Raw genomic sequence first — 23,024 nt, 5'->3', positions numbered from 1 at the left:
CAAATATTAGAGCTGTCACAGGATGTGCCATGCGTCTCAGAGAGAGATGGAGTAGAGAGCATGGAAGGCTGCGTCTTAAACTCTGGACCAGTATGTGGGTCAGGCCAGGCAGAGGGAGGCCCTGCTTCAGTCACACCACTGGAAAAATGCGAAACTGCACAGAGGGAAGGCGGGGAGGTGGTCACCCAATCCAAAAGGGCATTACCAGTAAGAAGCGAGACAGGCAGGGCGGTCACCACTGTAGCTGACCCCACGACATTAGCAAAGCGAACCCGAGGGGTGGGGTGGAACATTGCCAGCAGTAAAATCAAGTAGAAAGGAGTCCAAACACAAGCTAGGGCTAAAGACACAGAAAACCCAGCAGGAATTTTAAATCCTATAAACTGTGGAGAGGCAGGAAAAGTGGGGGGATGGACTCAGAAATATGGTTGAGGCTGGAAACTATGTTTTTGACTCACCTAGGGCCCATGCACGAGAACATAAGTTAAAATGGTTTGTGCGAACTACAACTATTACACAGTATCCGAATGAATAAAAAATACAATAAAATAGCCCACCTACTCCCGAAAAACAATAAAAATAGTTATATCATTACCGTAACGGATATATCATTTACATAAGATGTCTACACTACGTAATTGCTTTTCGACTATGAAGATGAACTATACAAATTGATGTATAGTATGAATGTTGACACCTCGTAAGCAACATATAGTTGCCGTTCTACAAGCTCTAACTCCCATTTCTTTAAAGATAGGCTTTAAAACTGTCTTCCGCTCCTGTAGCATTTTTAGACATAGCGTTACAATGTGCAGTAAGGTTTCATCACACAGCCCACAAAGCCTACAAATATTCGACGTCCATTTATTCTCCCATTTTGGGGTTCCGTCTTTAGTTGGATATATGCCTAACATCGCATGAATTCTTTTTTGATCAGAGGTTTTAAATGAAAAAGTAAATAAGGTTGGACTAACAATGTATCAAAGGAGTTCGCTATGGACCAGAAATGTTTTTTTTTTCCTCAGTTCATCTTTATCCATTATTTCTGATAGCAAAGCAACAGTTAGGTTAATTGATTTTTTATAAACAGTTTTACTCCTCACTTCATCTACTGAATTTGGGCATTCAAAGTTGTATAGACACTCAGATAAATAATCCTGCCACCGACTCGAATATTCGCCCCTCAAAATCTCACACCAGCACACATTTGCTAACGTGCCCTCATCAGCGCGAGATAGTGCCAATAACGTTTTTTAATATGTTGCTTGTCGGACCAATAACTGATTCCTTAAACCGTATTCCAGTCTTAAGTTGGCACGTGAAATCTGTCTGGGAATCCTAAAAACTGATTTATACGTCCTTACTTCTATGTCATCAAGCAGTTTCGCATCCTTGCCTCGAAAGATTATTGAACCGTAGTCCAAGGATGGAATAAGCTTTGCTCTCATGACCTTCAGCAAGTGATCGTAATTGGGGCATAATAGCCTATCTCTCAGCTTGCTAAAGGCAAAGGCAAGTGAAGTACCTTTGGCCTCTAAATTATTAAAATGCTGCCTAAATGACAAACCATCATCAAATGTGATTCCCAAATATGTATATGATTTTACACATTCTATAGCCAAATCTTTAATATTCCATTCCATTACTCCTGGTTTACCTTTTCCAATTGAAAAGATAGCGCAGCAGCGTGTGCACTCTCTAATCGAGTTTTAAACACTTTGCTAAGTGGATTCACTTCAACAATATAGTATTCGCTAGCGTGCAAAATGGTAAAAGGTTCTGCTACACCTTTAAGCTTAAAGCAAAAGTAAAGTCCGGGAGGTGTCCCGGAAACCAAATGCACTGCGTGTATCACTCACACGAGTGGAAACATTTCTTCAATATCAAATGAAAACAATATTTTTCAAATCACTTTTACAATTTCAAGATAATGAACATAAATGTAAACATTTAAATGTCTTGTATAGCACACATCAACTTCATAGCTTGGTTGCTCAATAAAGTTTTATTGAGTGTTCTTCACTGAGTTTGTTGAACATTCACAAAGTCGTGACACGAAGAGAACATATTAAATTGCACATCCCAATGCATTTCGGGCATCTGTCTGCCCTTCGTCAGGGGAATCTACAAACTAATGATAATGTACATTACTACCCAGTCGGCAGTGTATTCGCGGCTGTACAATCAAGGGGGGGCAGGATAAGTAAATTGCATTCTGCAATAAGGTGTTTACAGAACCCAATCAGAGAATCCCAAAAGTGTGAAGAACCAGACACAAGGTGGTGTGATCAGCGATCCTATGTACAACACCTAGATGCAAACTGTGTTAGTGAAGGCGCTAAACAAAGACCCATTAACCAAAACGAACCAGGAAGAGGGCTAACCGTGATGGGGAAATGCTCAATGAGGTGAAGAAAGAGAGGGGGCTGAGAAAAAAGTACGAGGACCCTAGGTCAAGTATGCTTACTACGTGTCGGCTCAGAAACGCTTAGTCGCCCATGCTGGGAAAGTCTTTCTAGTGACGTTGTCTACATATGAAAAAACAACATTAAAAAACGGTAAAGGAACAAAGTCGACAAAAGCTATGCTAAATGGCATAATCCTTTGTTGCCAGAACCAGATTTCGGTGGCGATTTCAGCTCTCCTCCTTTGTTTGCATATAAGAGATCCCGCAACTTGAAAGAAATCCTCAATGCCAAACCTCCCAAGACTAATCCACAACACAAAGGTCTACTTAGATGTTTAAATTGTTCCAATTGTAACAATGCCGTCACAGGTAGACAACGTCACTAGGAAGACTTTCCCAGCATGGGCGACTAAGCGTTTCTGAGCCGACACGTAGTAAGCATACTTGACCTAGGGTCCTCGTACTTTTTTCTCAGCCCCCTCTCTTTCTTCACCTCATTGAGCATTTCCCCATCACGGTTAGCCCTCTTCCTGGTTCGTTTTGATTAATGGGTCTATGTTTAGCGCCTTCACTAACACAGTTTGCATCTAGGTGTTGTACATAGGATCGCTGATAACACCACCTTGTGTCTGGTTCTTCACACTTTTGGGATTCTCTGATTGGGTTCTGTAAACACCTTATTGCAGCATGCAATTTACTTATCCTGCCCCCCTTGATTGGACAGCCGCAAATACACTGCCGACTGGGTAGTAATGTACATTATCATTATTTTGTAGATTCCCCTGACGAAGGGCAGACAGATGCCCGAAATGCATTGGGATGTGTAATTTAATATGTTCTCTTCGTGTCACGACTTTGCGAATGTTCAACAAACTCAGTGAAGAACACTCAATAAAACTTTATTGAGCAACCAAGCTATGAAGTTGATGTGTGCTATACAAGACATTTAAATGTTTAAATTTATGTTCATTATCTTGAAATTGTAAAAGTGATTTGAAAAATATTGTTTTCATTTGATATTGAAGAAATGTTTCCACTCGTGTGAGTGATACACGCAGTGCATTTGGTTTCCGGGACACCTCCCTTACCTTTTCCAATTGTCATTATTTTTGTTTTTTTTGTATTAATTGTTAAACCATTTTGTATAACATGTATATTAAAGGAATTTATTAGTCTTTTTAACCCTTTAACAGTTTGGCTTAGTAAAATGGTGTTGTCTGTGTACTGTAAATATTTAATCTCTTTACCCATCACAGAAGGGGAATGTGAAATGACATCATTAAAATGGGCTGGGAGATCGGACATAAATAAATTAAAAAGGCAAGGAGCTAACACACATCCTTGTTTCAATCCGACATTGGTTTCAAGGTGACGGGTGGTGTGTCTACCGTCGCCAATTTTGATCTGTAACCAAGTATCGGAGTATAATAATTTGATCATTTTTAAAAGTGTTTCTGATTTACCCCAATTGATTAACTTCAAACAAAGAAGATTTCTGGGGACTGAATCAAAAGCGGCTTTTAAGTCAATGAAACAGATGTACAATTTTTGTTTCCTACATTTTGCTCTTTCACCTAATAATGTCAATAAAATCAAATTAGTGAGAGTTGATTCTCCCTTTCTAAAACCAGTTTGAAAATATGGGACCAGTTCTTCTCTTACTGCCCACGACTCTAGTTCGTCTAACAAACAACTTGCAAATATTTTCGCATCTACATCTGTAAGTGTTAATTAAGCAATAATTTGCTGGATTGTCCTATTAAGCAATAATTTACAGGATTGTCCTGGGGGCCGCATTTATAAATTGGCTGAATAATGCTTCCCTGCCATGATTCCGGGATGCAGCCAGATTTGAGCACATCATTAAAAAGGAGCGTTCATAACTATGGCCAATTCGTTATTTTAGCTTTAAAGATGGCATTGGGGATTCCATTGGGGCAGGCGCTCCATTAGATCTGACCTTGATAAGGACTTTTTTAACTTTATCAACCGACCATGGCTCAATGTCAAGGGAGCATAGTGAATCACTGGCACTAGGGCGAAGACCCCCTTCTACTGACTCTGGTTGGTACCGATGTCGATTGCATTTACCATCCTCGTACTGTGGGCCTTGAGAAGCTGTTTTCAAATTATTAAAAAAGTTTACCCAACTTAATTCATCAATGTTGATACTATTACTTGTAAAATTACCATTTTCCAGATTATTAATAACATCTCAGAATAGTCGCGAGTCCTTAGACTTGCATGCGTAATGTAGTTTAGACCAAGTCTCTTCATAGTACGCTTGTTTAGCCCTCCAAATTTCGTTCTTATAGCCCTTTTTTAGGTCTCTAATTTTAAATGACATTGAAACATAAGATGTCCCTTTTGCTTTTCTATACAATGATCTTATTGTTTTATTGAGAGTTCTTTTCAAGTACAGTAAGCGGTGGGAAAACCACCCTGCTTTCTTTGGGTTTAAGAAAATACCCCCTGAGGGATCCTGTTTAGAAAATGTATCCAAAAGAGAATCACATAGGTAGGGCCAGAGAGCAACCATCGAGTTCCCTTTGGAATTAGCTACTTGAGAATCTAGAATTAAATGAGAAAGGAATTCCAAGATATCTTTCTCAGTTTTATCGGTCCATATCAGCCTTTTAAGATTAAAATCGGTGGGGGCAATTCTAAGAATTCTGGATTCAGGCAAGTGTTCAAAAGGGAAATTAAAAGAAATAACTTTGGGATTGTGATCGCTCTCAATCTTTGGAACTACCTCGTAACTTTGGACTAAATCAGAAAGTTTCTCTGACAGTATTGTATAGTCAATTATAGAGGAGCTACCAATTTTGTTAAATGTTGGTATGTGGTCTCTATCATGCATAATCGTTAGATTATATTTTATAAACTCACAATTGGACCATTGAGATAGGAGTTCTGAATGAATTGCCCACTTTTTGTACAAAACAAGATGAGTATTAAAATTCCCGGAAATGATCATCAATGAATCCATGTGATCATAATATAGCACTTTCACCATTTCCCATAACTGAATAAGTTGCAATGAACGAACTTTTTTTTTCGAACTTAAATAAACATTTTTTTAAATTAGAGATTGTCTAGCAATTAATTTAATGCACTGTATCTATTTGACCTGAAAGTCAATCTCAAAATTTTCAACATCCAGACTTAAAGAAACATATATAGAGAGACCACCACTTGGCCGAACAAAAACGGCCTCCAGAGATGCCACATTCAAATATTCAAAATAACCAATCAGTGGCTCGCTACACATATTCCAAGTTTCTTGCAAAATTAACATAACAAAGGTTTTTTAAAAACCTACAACATTTACATCCTCAAATAGTGATTTAAAACCATTCGTATTCCAATAACAAAGTTTAAAAGAAGTTGGTGCTTTGTCTAGAGCGGGCTGGCATCAATCTATCTTATCATCGCTGGAGGTGTTTGCACAGGGATAATCTTGCCGCATTTCTGACGGACTTCAGAGTCCAGGAGCCTCCACTTCACGCCACCTGAGGCGCATCAGTCCCTCCTGCCAGCCCCTACTTTACGCCTCGCGGCACCCGCTGCGTGGGCGCCACATGGCTGGAGGTGTTTGCACGAGGATAATCTTGCTGCATTTCCGACGGACTTCAGAGTCCAGGAGCCTCCACTTCACTCCACCAGAGGTGCATTAGTCCCTCCTGCCAACCCCTACTTTACGGCTCGCGGCACCCGCTGTGCGGAGCGCGTGCCGGGCCAAGCCCGGGCCTGTCTGCGCCCGTCAGGTAGGCATGGGCGGAAAATCCGTTCCGCTCGCGGATTTTGCGGATTTTCGGGAAATCCGCAATCCGCGAGATTTGCGAATTTCCTGCAAAATCCGCGAGCAGCGGATTTTGCTCGCACTGCTCGCACTGTTCGCGTGAGTTCGCGCCCCGCGAATAAGTGCGAAATTGCAGAAATACGATCTAAGCAAAACTGAAAGTAACTACTTACCAGGTTCAAAAGTTCAGGCACATCATTAGTAGCCATTTCCTGTAGTGCTTCCTGAGGGGCCCCTCCAGAGTTCAGTTGCCAGTTGAAACTATTATGTGACCCTGCTCTGAACCTCAGAATAGTTACACATATGCCACAAAGGTCATGAATTACAGCTAAGGGAGACAAGCAGGAGCCAGGCTGGAAGTTAAAATCCATTAATCAGCCCCTAATTCATTATTGTCAGTTGGGGCAGGGCAGGTGTTGTAACTAATTTTGCAACAATGAAAGCACTTAGCAAGTGCAAAAGATCACTAATCAGGGCGCACTAAGGAAGCAGGTGCCAGCTAAAAAAATATTCTGTGACACATTAATCAGCCCCAAATTAATTCAGGTCACTTGAGGCAGGGAAGGTGTGCTTTGCTTTGCCGAAAATAATGTACACTGGACAACCAGAGGGTGTGGTGATGAAACAGAGGGTGGCATGGGTGGGCCAGAGGGTGGCATGAGTAGTCAGAGAGTGGCAGTGGTGACAGAGAGTGGCAGTGATGAAGAAGAGTGTCCCAAACAGGTTGGACACGTAGAAACAACAAGTTCGCAAAACTTGCGACCCGACAGGTAAGTTCGCAAATTGCGAAATTGTAAAAACCCTCGCGAACTGGCAGAAACACGGGCGAACACAAAAAAAAAAAAAATCCGCAAATTCGCGGGAATTCGCGGATTTTGCGGATTGCGAGTTCGCAAATCCGCAAATTCGCGGATTGCCAATCCGCAAAATCCGCTCATGCCTACCGTCAGGGGCCGGAAGAGGCCGGCCGGGCCTCCCCCCTAACACCCCCAGAACTGTGAATCCTCGACCTCATTGCCCGGACATTTGCCATCAACAAGAGGAAGTGAGGTGAGGACAATTTAAGGTGTGCACTGGCAGTTTCTTGACGGACTTTGTGGGGTGGAGACATAGCACAAGTCAGACACTTTTGCCCGGAAATATATAGAGGACTCGGGCAGAATACTCCTCGCCACTTTTAAGGCCCCTGATTGTACGGACTGTCCGGCTGGCATAGGGCTTTGCTTACTTTGTAAATTGTTTATCGGGCGGGATGAGTAAGAGGAAGGCAAAGGTCTCTATGGTAGGGGCAGTGTAAAGGGGACATTAGATGCATTTCTGTTGAGGGCAGAGTCTCTACTAGTGCATGAGATCCAGTTGGCGGAGAAGAGACTTTCATTGGACTCAATTGTGTCATAGAAGAGGTCGTCAATGGGAGGTTTGGCTACGGCCAGGTCTCCCAATTGCGGCAACCTATTAGCCCATGATATTGTACCGGGTGTTCAAACTGTAACTAGCCTGAACACATCCACTTTATCATCACACGTGGCTGGGTAATCATCACAAATATTAGAGCTGTCACAGGAAGTGCCATACGTCTCAGAGAGAGATGGAGTAGACAGCATGGAAGGCTGCGTCTTAAACTTTGGACCAGTATGTGGGTCAGGCCAGGCAGAGGGAGGCCCTGCTTCAGTCACACCACTGGAAAAATGCGAAACTGCACAGAGGGAAGGCGGGGAGGTGGTCACCCGATCCAAAAGGGCATTACCAGTAAGAAGCGAGACAGGCAGGGCGGTCACCACGGTGGCTGGCCCCACGACATTAGCAAAGCGAACCCGAGGGGTGGGGTGGAACATTGCCAGTAGTAAAATCAAGCAGAAAGGAGTCCAAACACAAGCTAGGGCTAAAGACACAGAAAACCCAGCAGGAATTTTAAATCCTATGAACTGTGGAGAGGCAGGAAAAGTGTGGGGATGGACTCAGAAATATGGTTGAGGCTGGAAACTATGTTTTTGACTCACCTAGGGCCCATACACGAGAAGATCAATTAAGTCGAAGAGAGAGTGTCCCAGTGGATTTCCCAGAATAGTAATCAGACAAATGTGGCCACGGCGCATTTAGTAAATACCCGAGGAGCATCAGACGCTCCCATTCCGTCAAGGGTCTCTTTGCCCTCGCTGAGAAATGAGGGCATGATAGAGGCTGGCAAACACCAGAAGGGCCTCTAATAAAAGAGAGAGGGACCCCAAAACCAAAGGGATAGGGTTCCACAATTGACGTTAGTCTGAAAGAAATTCCCTTTGGGTAAAATGGCAACAGTACATAAGTACTCACAAGCATACAGATAACAACTTAAGACACCCACATATCACAGGGAAGCAATGTAGATAAATAAAATTTACCAATATATGTGAAAACACTCTCAGAACATTTCAAATTATAAAAACAATTTATTAAAGATAAACCCCTTACAATATCGGTCAGACCTATCATGTGTCTGAGAATCTATTTGGGAAACTGTATTGTCCTACTGTCCTGATGAAGGCGGATTAATATGTTTACACCGCCGAAACGCGTCGACGCCTAAGGAGTAAATCTGGGAATATACACTAAGGAGGAAACCAAATTTGTTGTCTTATGATTGGGTTCTATCCTTCTTTCCTGTACACTCCTTTTTAATTGAATGTTGTTTTTATTGATTATTGCACCGTCCTTATATGTTTCCCAAATTTCTGTTTTTATCTAATGTAATGTATCTTTAATAAATTGTTTTTATAATTTGAAATGTTCTGAGAGTGTTTTCACATATATTGGTAAATTTTATTTATCTACATTGCTTCCCTGTGATATGTGGGTGTCTTAAGTTGTTATCTGTATGCTTGTGAGTACTTATGTACTGTTGCCATTTTACCCAAAGGGAATTTCTTTCAGACAAACACCAGAAGGGAACAAAGGAGGGTGTGGATAAGGAGACCATGGATGGCGGGGCTCAGGGATGGAATCACCCTGAGTCTAAGAGGTGTTGAGCGAGATACTAGGCTCACGAGGGTTGGTCCCGCAGTTCAGAATTTAAGTCTGAAGGTGGGTATGAAACGCGCAAGGGGCATAGATGGGAGAGCACTTGCATCACAGGTTATATAGTCCGCTCATGAGGACCACGTTAGGGGTACTCCGGATCTGCAAGTTATAGACCTTTTGCCGGCATCCTGCCCACACACTGTAGTCCTGATAGGGGCCCGGCCCTGAATGGAAATATAGAAGAAACATCACAAATGCTGATTAACAAGGCGGCCTATTGGCTGAATTCTAACGCCCAGTTCGACATTGCAAACCAAAGACACATGTTAATGGCGAGAAGGGTGTCCTGGATAGGCTGTAGTAGGAAGTGCTTCCCAGGAGACACTATTATTTTAAATTTCAGGTTCCCAGGGCTGGTACACGACCTCCTCACCCAGCGTAAGGGGCCCTTTGAGGAAGAGGGTGGCTCGACCATCAAAATGCTACCACTGGGTTTTTTTTATAGGGAAACAATGGGAACAAATCTTGGCATTAGCAGAGGAGTTATATCATGGAACATAGCTGGGCTCTCATTGAAAATATCCAACACTGAGTGGCTATCCTATATAAAGACTTTCCAGGTCATCTGCTTACAAGAAACCTGGGAGACGGATAGTAGCTTGTTATCTATCGAGGGTTACAAAATGTATTTTGTACCGGCACGTAAGGGTGCGGTGGGCAGAGCTCGGGGAGGCATGATTACATACGTAGATTTAAGGCTCCAGGGGAGGTGGGACGACTTGGGCTGGGACTCAGATGATTTGCAAGGGATTAGATTAAGTGTGAAGGGAACCAAGTTAATTTTTATTAATTTTTATAATGCTGTTTTATTGGGCCAACATTTAATAAGACTGAAGGAACTGGGGAGCAGGTTAGCAGGGATACACGACCAGGGGGAACGGGAGTACCAGTTGGTGGTACTAGGGGACTTCAACTGTCACTTGTGCCCATATGTGAAACTAAGAAGGGGGGACTGGTCCTCATGCCCTTTGGAAGATGGTCCTCATGTAGAGCATACAATCGAGGGAAAGGAACTAAATAAGGTGCTGGGAACCTTCGCCCTCACACATACTATGGATTTGATGAAAATAGGGGAGAATGACCCAGTCCATCCAACCTTTAAAGGTAGAGGCTGTGATTCTTTTATTGATTTTATTTTTGTTTCAGATATGCTTAAGAGGGGGATATTAGGGTTTGAGATGCAGCTAAGCATCTTTAGTGACCATAACTCACTGGTCCTGTCATTTAGAGACCCAAATCTAAGTAAGTACCCTGCTCGTACGGGGGAGAGTGGAGTTTTAACACCCACTGATCAAGGGAGGAGTCTCAGATTGTCTCAGGCAGATGGCGATGCCTTCTATAGAGCCTTATTGGCGGATAAGCAACAGTTTGTGTGGAAGTGTTTAAACCCAATGGTAGACGGGGTAGTTTTGGTTAAAGCCTTTGAAGGGGTCATGAAGCACATTGATAGTCTACTCAGGACTAATGCCTGTAAAAAAATGAAAGGAGGACCACAGGTGGTTTGACCATAACTGCTCCCTCGCTGCGAAAGAGCTGAAGCTAGCTCTTAAAGCAGTTCCAAAGGATAATATAAGGGTGGCCGCATGTCGGGCACTATATAAACAGGCAGTTAAGTGACGCAAAACCTCCTTGCAGCAGCAGGCCTGGGAGAACCTGAGGGAAGCGGTTGAGAACAATTACATGACTGGCTTTTGGAAGGTTATTAATGACCCATGCTTCCAAGACGCTAACAAACCCAAGATAGCAAATCACATCCTTCCAGAATCATGGTTCGAGCATTTTTATGGACTATACAATCATGGTATGAAAGAGGACCCCAGAGTAGCGGAGGCAGGGGACGAGACTGCAGCACATGTAACATTTTCCTTGGGGTAGATTAAGGCGGGCATTGAGGGCCTAACAAGGAACAAGGCACCAGGGCCTGACGGGGTTCCCCCTACCTCATCTTGGGCCAGGTACAACTGTGGGCTCAGATTTTGACCAGAGTAATTAATGCTGCAGTAATTATGGGTATGCCTGCATCATGGTCAACAGCCACAATAGTCCTATCTTTAAAAAGGGAAATAGGGACAGCCCTAGACGGTGTACCTGGCTTTCATGGATTTGACTCCGGCTTTCGACCGTGTGAACCATAAAAAACTGTGGGAACTCATGGGGGTTATGGTAGTGGATCCGGGTATAGTAAACATCTTAAGAGAACTGCACAGGAACACTTTTGCTCAGGTCAGATACAATGAAGAGGGGAGCTTGACTGAGCAATTCCCATGCTCAAGGGGAGTAATACAGGGCTGCATATTGGCACCCTTCTTATTCACCCTGTATATAAATGGCCTGGAGCGGGCACTAGATGCTCTTGGGGTGGATTCGCTAAGGATAGAAACAAGGGGGGTCCCCGTCCTGCTCTACACAGATGACGCGGTACTTTTTGCACGGACCCCTCGAGGCCTACAATGCCTGATATATGGCTTTTTCCGTTTTATGGAGAGTCTCGACCTATCTGCTAATCTCTCCAAATCTTACATTATGGAGATGGGGGAAACGCCAAAAAGGAAATATAAATATATGATTGGCGCACACTGCCTGGAAAAGGTCCAGACTTTCTCCTACCTGGGGATTTTATTCGATACCCGTCTTAGTTTTAAAGCCTTGCTAGATGAGAAATGTTGCACCTTAACTAGTTGTTCCGGTGCAATTATGAACTTCGCTCGTAGGCTGGGTCGATGGTCACCGGAACAAATTTTGAGACTCTACAACTCGATGTGTTGTGCCAAAATTCTTTATGGCAGTGAGGTTCCGGGGTTTTACCAACTCAGAAATTGTCCACACGGAAGAGAACAAATACATGAGGCGTTTGTTGAAAGTCCCGCAAAGTACCCCGTTCTATATTATTCACGAGGAATTGGGTGTCAGTCATATCAGAGACAGGATAGAAATAAAACCTATTATATGTTGGGTCAAAATATGAACAGACCCCGAGGCCGCACTAACCAAGGAGCTTATATTGGATTGCATGGCACGTGACCAGGGGAGGAACATTCCATGGTAGAAGTATGTGAGGGAAACACGGTCAGTCCTGGGTTGTGTAGACTTCTTTATTAACCCTACTAAATTGTCAGCTCAGGACAAGGTCCACGTCAAGGTGGAATTCATCAAATATGTGGCAGACCACAGGGGATACAGAGAGGTGAGCATACCCTCTGTGAGAGCACACCTTCTGACCAAGTCTTGCTTGGGCATTGAGCCTTACTTGTCTGTCGTCCACAGTGCCCAAGACAGATGTTTAATGACACGCTTCAGGCTAAATTTGTTACATCATAGACTAGCGGTGCCGACAGGTTACACTAAAACCACAGAGTTGAAGGGCCTGTGCGGTTGCGACCAACGGTCTCCGCAGGATACCCTTCACTTTGTCTTACTGTGTCCCTACTATGTGCACCCTAGGAAGCGATTTTTAAAAGGTATTTTAAAAAAAAGCTGGTTTTAAACAGGCTAACGTGGCCCTATTGTATTTGAAGTTGTCCACAGAGATTTTAACTCTTTGCTGTACTGTAAATTTTTTAAGGTCTGCATGGCGACTCAGAAACACCAGAGGAGAAAACTGATTACATTGTTTGTAGTATGGTTAGGTCAAAGGTCCCAGTAATAAATTGCATGGGCAAAGGTATCCCCAAAGTAATATCCTTTCATTGTGTTCCCTGCTGGGAGGCTGTACCTTGAACGTATTATGAATTTCATCTGATTATACCATCTCTCTTTTAACTCATCATATTTTGTAATTATCTGTATGAATGATTGCAGAGAAGGGGTATTAACAGTGAACGTCTTTTATAGTGAATTCTGGGTTGGACCCGTCTTAACATGATAACTTTGACATTTGTATGTTTTTAATGATTGCACTTTTATGGTATTGTTTTGATGCCGAAAAAAGTATATTGATTGATTGATTGATTGATTGATTGATTCACCTGACGTCATCATTTTAATTTCAAAAATCGAAACACCTAACCCCAGAAGAAACACCTCATCAGATGGCACCCACGCAGTTGCTGAGCTACCATGATGAATTCCAACTTCTACCCCTTCTTCAAACACCCTCTGTTTCACAATTGGCTCTGCCTTTCCCTTGCTGCCCTCACCATTTCTGTTATTAACGCTATGTCCAGCAGCGGCCTGTGCCGGTAAGAGCAGTGGGGCCGGGTGGGGGGATTCAGACAGACAACGGAAAAATACTTATTTATTTAATTTTCCCTGTTATGTTATGTTATTGCCTCGTGCTCATCTGTTGGATCTCCCACAACCCGGCCACACCGCTCTTACCTGCACAGGCCGCTCCTGGTTATGTCAGCACTCCACATGCACCATGAGCTCACTACTGTAGAAATACAATTGCGTACAAACCTCCTCAGCTTTCTTGCTAGTTATGGTTAAACTGTGTCTAAAACATTTTTATGTATATACTTCTTCATAGACCATCTGTTTAATAATTTTCTGTGTGAAACACCACTAAAGTGACATTTTTGTTATCAATAATTCTGTAAAATAGTTTTACATTCAGGCTATGCTGTTTTTCCTTTTACCAGTTATGGCATGCAATCAATACTGGGTCTCAATCTAACTTTACTTGTCCATCATAAAATATGGAAACTGAAAACTACTAAGCATATGGGCATTTGGAAGCTAACCATCTGAGTTTGACATCTCTTGCCATTTGCATTAAGTTTGCTAATGCAATGGGACAGTTGATTTTAACATACCACCTAATGTTTCTCCTGATTAGGCACTGCCACCTATACATCTCCAAGGACTATTTGAAGCAGCGAATAAGGAAGAGAACAGAGAGAAAAATCGGTACCCAAATATCCTACCTTGTAAGTTTTAATAAAAGCTGTTACTTGGCTTCGATTTGAATGTGCAGATTGTCTAATGATTAAATGTTTTCATATAAAACTATTGAAATGCCTAATTAGAATACTGCCATTTTGAGTTCTCCTGGGAGAGTAAGGCACTCAAAGTCAAGAAACCTGTAGCTGATCTTCAACAATACCCTTTAAAGGAAAGCTCCACAACTGTAAGACAAGGTATTTTTAAAGTAATGCTGATCTCCAGCAAAACCCTAGCCAGGAAAGCTTCACAAACATAAAAGAAGTTCTTTTTAAAGTATATGTTTTGACCTACATGTCAAATGAAAGACCTACTTTTTAGAAAGTATGGTAGTGAGGGAGTTCAAGGACTCCCCATGATGGATTCTATCTAATATACACCATATTATAAATCTCACTGTAGAGAATCCTTGTGGCTCCGGAGAGGTCGACAGACCTTTTCAACTGTATACGAATTAAAGCTTTTCAAATTGATTCAGTCATCAATGACATTTAGAATTTGCAATCAGTCAATGATGAGAGGGCAATGGAAGTTTCAAAACCTTTATTTATCTTAAGGTTTAGTACCTCTGTCTCTTTATTCAGATTAGTAAGTTTACTGAAATATAAAATAGAATTTAAGAGTCAGCTTTAGAAAGATATACATAGCGTTCCATAAAGAAACTCTGTAAATTAACTAAAGGACTAAATAGAACCCATGAGAGTTCCTCTGAAGAAGTGCAAATCAAAAATAAACACCTCATGAAGAGTAGTACTGGCAACTCAGCCGAGTTCCCTACAGCGGCAGTAACATCTATAAATAAGAATATGGGTCCAGATGTAGGTAGCCCTTTACCGATCGGAATCGGCCGAAAATACCGATTTTCGGCCGTTTCCGATCGGTAAAGGGCTATGGAGATGTAGGGGCACATATTCGGTAATTTTACCGAATCGTTATTATTACCGAATCGGTAAATTTACCGATTCGGTAATATTTACCGATTCGGTAAAATTACCGAAAATGCAATGTGGGTAGCCAATTTTCCATTGGCACATGCCTTTCAGAATCGGTATTTTACCATGGAATACAAATCCATGGTAAAATACCGATTCCTGTGTACATGCACATCTGTGCATGTACACATGTGCCATGTGACAGACAGACGTGCCCTTAGGGCATGTCTGTGTGCCACATTGCACACATGGCCGTTTTGGGGGTGCTAGAGGGTGTCAAAGTGACACCCCCTGCACCCTTGACAAATTCGGTATTTACCGATTCGGTAAATACCGAATCGGTATTTGAATTGAATCCTATGAGCTTCAAGGCCCATAGGACTCAATAGCAAATACCGATTCGGTATTTACCGAATCGGTAAATACCAAATTTTTAAGGAATCGGTAACAAATCCAGATGTTGGTACCTACATCCCATTTACCGATTTTGAAATACCGAATCGGTAAAATTCGGTATTTCAAAATCGGTAAATGGGATTTACCTACATCTGGGCCATGATCTTTGCCATTGCGTTGATCCCCAAAAATCCAAGTGTAGGCACCTTAGAGTAATAGCTGAAGAAATCAACTCTCCATAAAGAAGAGTTTCAGAATAAGGAGAGTTCCAGCAGCAAGACCACTGGAATAGAGGTCTGAGTCTAAGTCGGAGAAAGCTGAGAATCTCTGTCTATATACCTAGTAATGCTCATTATTATAGATTCATACTTTTATTACATTTCAGTCAGCAGCAGCAGCTCCTCCACTATGGCGGAGGAGCGTCGCACCCCTCCCCCGCCAGCACATTTAAAGTTTGAAAAATAAAACAATAATAAAATAGGTTTAAAATCTGTTTTATTATTATTTTATTTTTCCTTGTGCCGAGGATTGGCCGCGGGGCCAGGGTGGTGACTGGCTGGGTGAGAAGTGCTGGGCGCTGCCTTCACTGGGCATGTGGGTTTGACCGGCCGTCTCAAGCTGGCCAAACCCAAATGTGCAGTGACCTGCTCTCCAACATGGGGTTGGAGAGAGCAGGCACAGGCTTACAGTCTGTCCTGGAGTGCAAATCAAGATAGAAGCAGCTTCAGAATTGGTCGCAGGTCAGGCTGGGAACCTGTGTCTGCCTGGCAGTGGAAAGGAGAGGTCTGCAGAAGAACACGATGCAACACGATCATGCAAAGCGCAGGTAAGTTTTTTTTTGTTTTCTTTTTAAATCAATTTGTCTCCGTGGTCTCCCATTTACAACTGTTCTAAACATTATGCATATATTTTTCTACTAATCATTTCCTACATAAACATTTCTACAACATTTAAGGCATTTTAAGTGCAATTCTAAAAAGGTGAGTTAACACCTGTCAGGTGCCAGTAAAATTTTATTGTTTTGTGACAAGATTTAGATCGCAACGCATTGATAAATACCTTAATGATTTGCTATTCGGAAGGGACGTCCTAAACATGCCCCTTCCAAATTTAAATTCATTAATGTGTTACCGTATCAGAAAATGGGTTTAGTACATAGCAAAAAGCTATTTACTGGTTGCAAATCCTGTGGTTTTGAAAATTGTAGACTTTGCAAGTGGAAAAAGATTTTAAACATCAGGGTCTGGATTCACGAAAATGTAAAACAAATTAAACAAAAAAGAGAACATTTTGGGAAACTATAAAATAAAGATAAATGAAGAAAACAAGCCTATGATAATGTCAACAATGCTAAGCTGTATCGTAGAAGTCAGTGGGAAAGAAGTCAAATCTTTGGAAAGTGATGGAAATATCAGGAAAGTGACTAAATATGGCTGTGGGCCACTTTAGTTGGACCAGGACAAATAGTGGCTTGACTCGCAAGTGCACGGTATTGTACAGTTCATGGTTAGTTCAGCGAACAAAGTTTCCTTTTGGACTTGGACGTTTGTTTAAGATAATCCTCACAATATTGATTGGAATGATTTTGAGGTCTGGTGAAGAAAGTAGGAGAGCAAACTAACGGTTCTGTTACAGGCATGATTTTATTGGATTTTTATTGTTGATTCTGGTTTATCAGAAGAATTCAATAAAAAAATTTGGGTCCCAATGCAAACTACCATTATTCAAGGTATGGAAATTCTATATTTTGAAAACTTGCATTTTAAGAAATAAATACATGTTCGAAATAATTTTATTTTGTGTAGTTGTGGACTGAATTGTTTACATCTGTATTGTTTTTGTTCACTGAAAAAAGGGCAGAGGCACATCTTATATTTCGCTCATATGTTTAAGGTCTAGAATTTTGTTAGTTTCATCTCTTGTTTACTTGGTGTTGGGAATCTTCCTGGAGTGGCATGATGCTGATTAGGAATCTACCTACAGGGGTCTGATGCTATTTCAAGTTAATATCTTATAAAAAGTACAAATTAAACTAAAATCCCACAAGTGCGGGGCGCTAGAGGGCGCGCTTACGGAATGGCTGCCTAGACGCGCAGCTCCCGTTCCTTGGCACATAATCCTGCATTAATCCTGCACCACGGGGCACTAAACTATCCTGAAACCACCCGCATTCTGAGACCTGCATTGTTCCCTACGCTCGCTCCAACTTTGGCGGCTCTGGGAGCTCCGGGACCGGAGATACGGGCGGAGGCAGTTTGACCGACACTGCCGCTGGAGCGCGAGAGGACGCCGGGCCGGCTGCTGCAACTACGTGACCCCGGGGATCACCACGAGGCTGCAGGCCGCATCTCGCTGCCGCGATCTGAAGCCCTGCTACGAAGGTAGGAGACGGCTGGTCACACTGCCTGGAGCTGTGCCCCCCCCCCCCCCCCCCCCGTCGCTGGCAGATCCTTGTTCTTGGTACAGGGGGGGGGCTGCTCATCTTGCCCCTGCATGAGATTGCGACCTGCCTGCGCCGCTTCCCGCCTTGCCGCCATGGTTGGCTGGCACAACGAGCGCTGATGGACCAGTGAGGACTGGGGCCTGACCCACCCATGAGCCGTGCCACTCGCCGATGGTCACTGCACCGTGGCCACACCTGGAGACAATCTCGGATAGAGGGTTAGCTGCAGCTCCCTACGGTGTGGGGACCCTGGGATATCCCGCTGTGTGGCGATCCCCGTGGGGCTGCCCTCTTCGCTGCTGACCGTTGCTGCCTATCCTGTTGACCTGGCCCCTGTCATACTGGTGCTGGTAAGGTCTATAGGGCATGGATCTCCGACACGATTAGCCCTACACCACTGGGGTCCTCTGGATGCACTACACGTCCTTGCTTCTACATCCACCACTGCCTGGCTGGAGCCTGGGGGGGCACGTGCGGCTGGGATTGCTGACGACTCCCCTGTCTCACGCTACAAACCTACACTGCGGCGGGACCTTCCTGCTCCCTCCCGGCTGCTTTCTCCTCTTTGACCTGCCCTGCGCCTTATTGACTGGGATTGTGGATTATCGCTACAAGCAGCCATGGGGCGCCCTGAACAGCGCCAGCCCAAATTGAGCTTCGACAATGCTCGCAAGGGCACTAAAACGACGACGGTGAACTCGGAGCCTGGCACGTCTTCTCTGCAGCACACAGCCCCCCCACCCCCGGCCCAGGCGGCGGATCTCACGGATCTAATCCAAGAGATGCGGCAGGGCTTCGCCACTGTTGTGGAAAAAGTGGATGGGGTGACGGCTCGATTGGATGCCCTTGTGCATAAGGTGGACCGGCATGAGGAACGCATCACGACTGCGGAGCAGCGGATATCCGACAACACGGATGCCACAGCAACCCATGCGACGCAATTAACCAGAATGGAAAATTTACTGCGCGTCATAGCAGCGAAGAACGAAGATTTGGAGGCGCGCAGCCGTCGTAACAACATACGCATAACGAATGTGCCGGAGTCCACAGCCACAGGCAGAATGGAGCTATATGTGGAGAAGTTGCTTAGGGGATCCATTGGAGACGACGCTTTCTCTCCTCAGTTCATAGTGGAAAGGGCACACCGTTCACTGGCACCAATGCCCCAGCCTGGCTTACCTCCTAGGCCTATAATAGCACGGCTCTTGAACTACCGAGACCGCGACACGGCCCTTCGGGCGGCCCGCACTCAGAAATCGCTGCAATATAATGGGGTCACTTTTTCAATATATCCTGATTTCACGCAGATGGTCCAGGACGAAAGGCGCAAGTTTTTGCCTGTAAAGAAAAAGCTGCGGGAGGCCCAAATCGACTATGCCCTCCTATATCCGGCTAAACTGCGTATCACTCATCAGGGTAAGCAACGTTTCTTTACTAACCCGCAGAAGGCAGAGGATTATCTTAAAACTGTGCGGACGGCACGCAGGGGCGGGAATGCGCCTGCAGACGAACTAGAGAATGCTGATTTGCCCCCGGAACGACAAGAAGACTAGCTGCATGTGCAAGGTATGCGCACGGTGCTGGTCGCACCTGCCGCCTCTCCAGAGGCTTATGGAACTTTAGACATTGGAGTGCTGAGAGAGTGTTGGACACGCAGGATCATTGCACCCCAGTGGTAATGTACGCCAAGGACCACCCCCTTGGCCTTAGTCTCCACCGAGGGCGGTATACTACTGGAGCTAAGAGCCTGGTGGTGGCAGTACGCACTCTATGCTTTACCCCTTCTGGGTGTTCCCCAATACATGGTTGTGTTTTTTGTTACTGCTGTTGAGGTTGGACGGGAGATTGGGGTGGGATTATGAGGGGGGGATCCATGGCTACTGGCATGTTTGGGATGCTGGGGTGGGTGGGGGGAGGCTGGGGTTCACGAGGCTTTTGTTGCTCAGAATGTACATTTATCTGCTGACAAGGTGTTTCTTTGAGATTGGGCGGTATGGCTGTGGCTATGTCACCAGCGCCCCTTGGGCATCCCCATACTTAGAGTTGCTGTCTATATGGCAGTGTTGAATACCTGCGCAAGATTGACATGCTTATCGTGGAATGTACGGGGTCTCAACAATGCGAAGAAATGCAGAAATATAATTGCTTATTTGAACAGACATCATGTGCAAGTTGTCATGCTACAGGAGACACATCTGCCTGCTCAGGGCGATGCTACATTTGCGAAAAAATGGGCGAGTACACGTGTTTTCTCCTCATACTCGACATATGCGAGAGGGGTTGCGGTGCTCATTGCCCGCGGGGTACCTTTTCATCGTCTCGGAGAGGCGGTGGACAAAGAGGGGCGTTATGCTTTGCTGTGGGGACGAATAGGCCGCGATGTCTATATGTTTGTGTCCATGTATGCACCGAATGTTGACACTCCAGCCTTTTATTCTGTGTTGTGGGGGGAAATTGTGGCCGTTGGGGCAAGACATGTTGTATGGGGTGGAGATTTCAACCTTGCACTAGTGCCTCACATGGATAGGGCGGACGGTGTCAGCTCCTACAAGCCCAGATCTAGGGAGACATTGGAGGGAATCATGGAGGAGGGGGGTCTTTTGGATGCCTGGAGACACCTGCATACCCAGGGGCGGGAGGGGACGCACTTCACCTCGCACACCGGGACGTGGGCACGTCTCAACTATTTCCTAGTTGATAGAGAGGTTATTGCAGAGTTGGTAAACGTAGAACACCTGCCTAGGACCTTTTCTGACCACAGCCCTGTGTCGATGCAATTCAACGTTCCTGGGTGGGAAAGCCCTCGTCCTCAGTGGCGACTGCGACCTGATGTGCTCTTGGACAATGTTTTCCGTACTGAGTTGGGTGAGGAGATAGCTGAGTTTTTCCCAAGGAATAAAGGTTCTGTGGAATCAGTGGAACACATATGGGAGGCTTTTAAGGTCACTGTTAGGGGCTTCTGCATCTCCAAGTGTCACGGGGTACTGCGTAATATCCTACAGGCCATAACTGCACTGGAGCGCGACTTGCGAGCTCTGGAACGCTGCATGGTCGCAAATTCTGACCCACACCTACACGCCACCTTTAGGGAGACACTATCGAAATTTGAAGAGGAGGCAGCTAGGGAGGCGAAATATCGGGGCAAACACTGGGTGGCTCGGAAATATTGCGAGGGTGATAGGCCTGGCAAAGTGCTCGCTGCAATCACTAAACCATCGCGCGTACACAACACTATACTCGAGCTCACTGACGACACCGGCACTGTAATCAGGGACCCGGCAGAAATATTGACCACCTTCACGACATATTACTCTTCGCTATATACCTCAACGGCAGCGGAACATGCATCACACACTGACTACCTTACTGAGGTGGCACTATGTTGGCTCAGCAATGGCGACAGAGAGTTTCTTGCAGCTCCTCTTGAATTAGACGAAGTTCGAGAGGCCATCATGTCACTTCAGAATGGCAAGGCGCCGGGACTTGATGGCCTGCCGGCCGAATTTTATAAAACCTACGTTGACATAATGGCGCCGGTGCTACGCGAAGTCTTCACGGAATCCTTAGCTGATGGCATACTTCCCCGCTCTATGCGTGAAGTGGTCATCACCTCCCTACTAAAGCCGGATAAAAGCCCCACCACCTGTGATTCATACCGACCACTATCCCTCCTAAATTGCGATGTCAAGATCCTAGCCAAAGTCTTAGCCACCCGACTGTCGCTTCTTATGACCAGGCTGGTCCTACCTGACCAGTCGGGCTTTGTGGCAGGACGCTCTACATCCCATAATCTCCGCACCCTCTTTGCCTTGCTTCGCACGGTCCACCCCGACATCCCTGTTGCAGCGGTGTTCCTGGATGCTACCAAGGCGTTCGACTCGGTCGAATGGCCTTACCTGTTTTCGGTTTTGGCCAGCATGGGCTTCCCCAGGTTATTTCTTTCTTGGGTCCGACTCTTGTACACAGACCCCACTGCGAGAGTGCTGATCAATGGCCGCCTATCGCCACCTATTGCACTCACTAGGGGCACCCGGCAGGGATGCCCGCTCTCTCCCCTGCTATTCGCCATTGCGGTCGAACCGCTTGCATGTCGTTTACGGCAGCTGCATCGGGAGAGTGCAGTGCAATGCCTGCAACGGCAAATAGATGTGTCCCTATATGCTGATGATATCACATTATACGTTAAGCATCCCGAGACACATCTCAATCCCCTGCTCCGAGAATTCATTGTGTTCGGAGGGGTGTCGGGTGTCCACATTAACTGGGCAAAGTCGCAATTTTTCCCACTTACTGACGCAGTGCAAGTCTTCCCTCTCGATTACCCACTAGAGTGGTGTAGCGATGATCTTAGATATCTGGGGATTCGAATATCTCGTGATAGAGAGGAGACGATACGAGCCAACTACGGGGTAGCCATGACCAAACTCACTACTGCGGTGGACAGATGGCTTACGCTGCCGCTCTCCATGGCGGGTAGAGCCTCACTCATTAAGATGGTGATTCTACCTCGCTTCCTGTATCTTTTCCTTAACATCCCCTATTACCCTGGCGCTTTTTTCTTCAGAACGATCCGCACGGAGCTGCGCAGACTATTCTGGGGCGGCAAATCCCCCCGCTTAAAGTGGTCGACATTGACTCTCCCCTACGACAGAGGCGGCTTCGACGTCCCTGATCTTGAAACTTACTACCAATGTGCGCAAGCGCACTTTGCCTACCATTGGATTGCTCCGACTCCTTTCATGCCACACATAGCGGTGGAAGACTGGATTGTACACCCTATACCACTCAGTGGGCTGCTACACTGTCCTGAAGCGTCCATCACCACTGCGAACACCTCAGTTTCCTGCACATTAGATGCATGGCGCCGCATTGCCAAACATCTGTCATGCCTGTTTCCCTACTCCCCTAAGCTACCACTTACTTATCATCCACAACTGTCTCTCTTGTCGGAACGTGGTTTCCGTCAATTATGTGACAAACTGCTCATCACCTGCTGGGGCGACCTGTTCCATGAGAGTAGTTTCAAAACCAAGGAGCAGTTCTTTCAAGCACAAGCGCATACCTCCCTCGAACTCTTTTATTACATTCGGCTACGCGCGGGGATGC

General features: G+C 45.0%; 1 protein-coding gene across 2 annotated transcripts in view; it reads left to right on the top strand.

The window, feature by feature from the left end:
* Positions 1-23,024, top strand: part of PTPRE (protein tyrosine phosphatase receptor type E) — a 934,466-nt gene that overhangs the window by 660,541 nt on the left and 250,901 nt on the right. For both annotated transcript variants that reach the window (XM_086922566.1, XM_086922567.1), the window contains one exon: positions 14,044-14,134. In XM_086922566.1, the coding sequence (XP_086778692.1) occupies positions 14,044-14,134 (91 nt within the window). The remainder of the gene's footprint in view (positions 1-14,043; positions 14,135-23,024) is intronic.

Source organism: Lissotriton vulgaris, chromosome 5 (genome assembly GCF_964263255.1).
Source record: "Lissotriton vulgaris chromosome 5, aLisVul1.2, whole genome shotgun sequence".
NCBI classification, from domain to species: domain Eukaryota; kingdom Metazoa; phylum Chordata; class Amphibia; order Caudata; family Salamandridae; genus Lissotriton; species Lissotriton vulgaris.
Note: the sequence above shows the minus strand (reverse complement) of the source record. Positions and strands in the feature narration are given on the sequence as shown.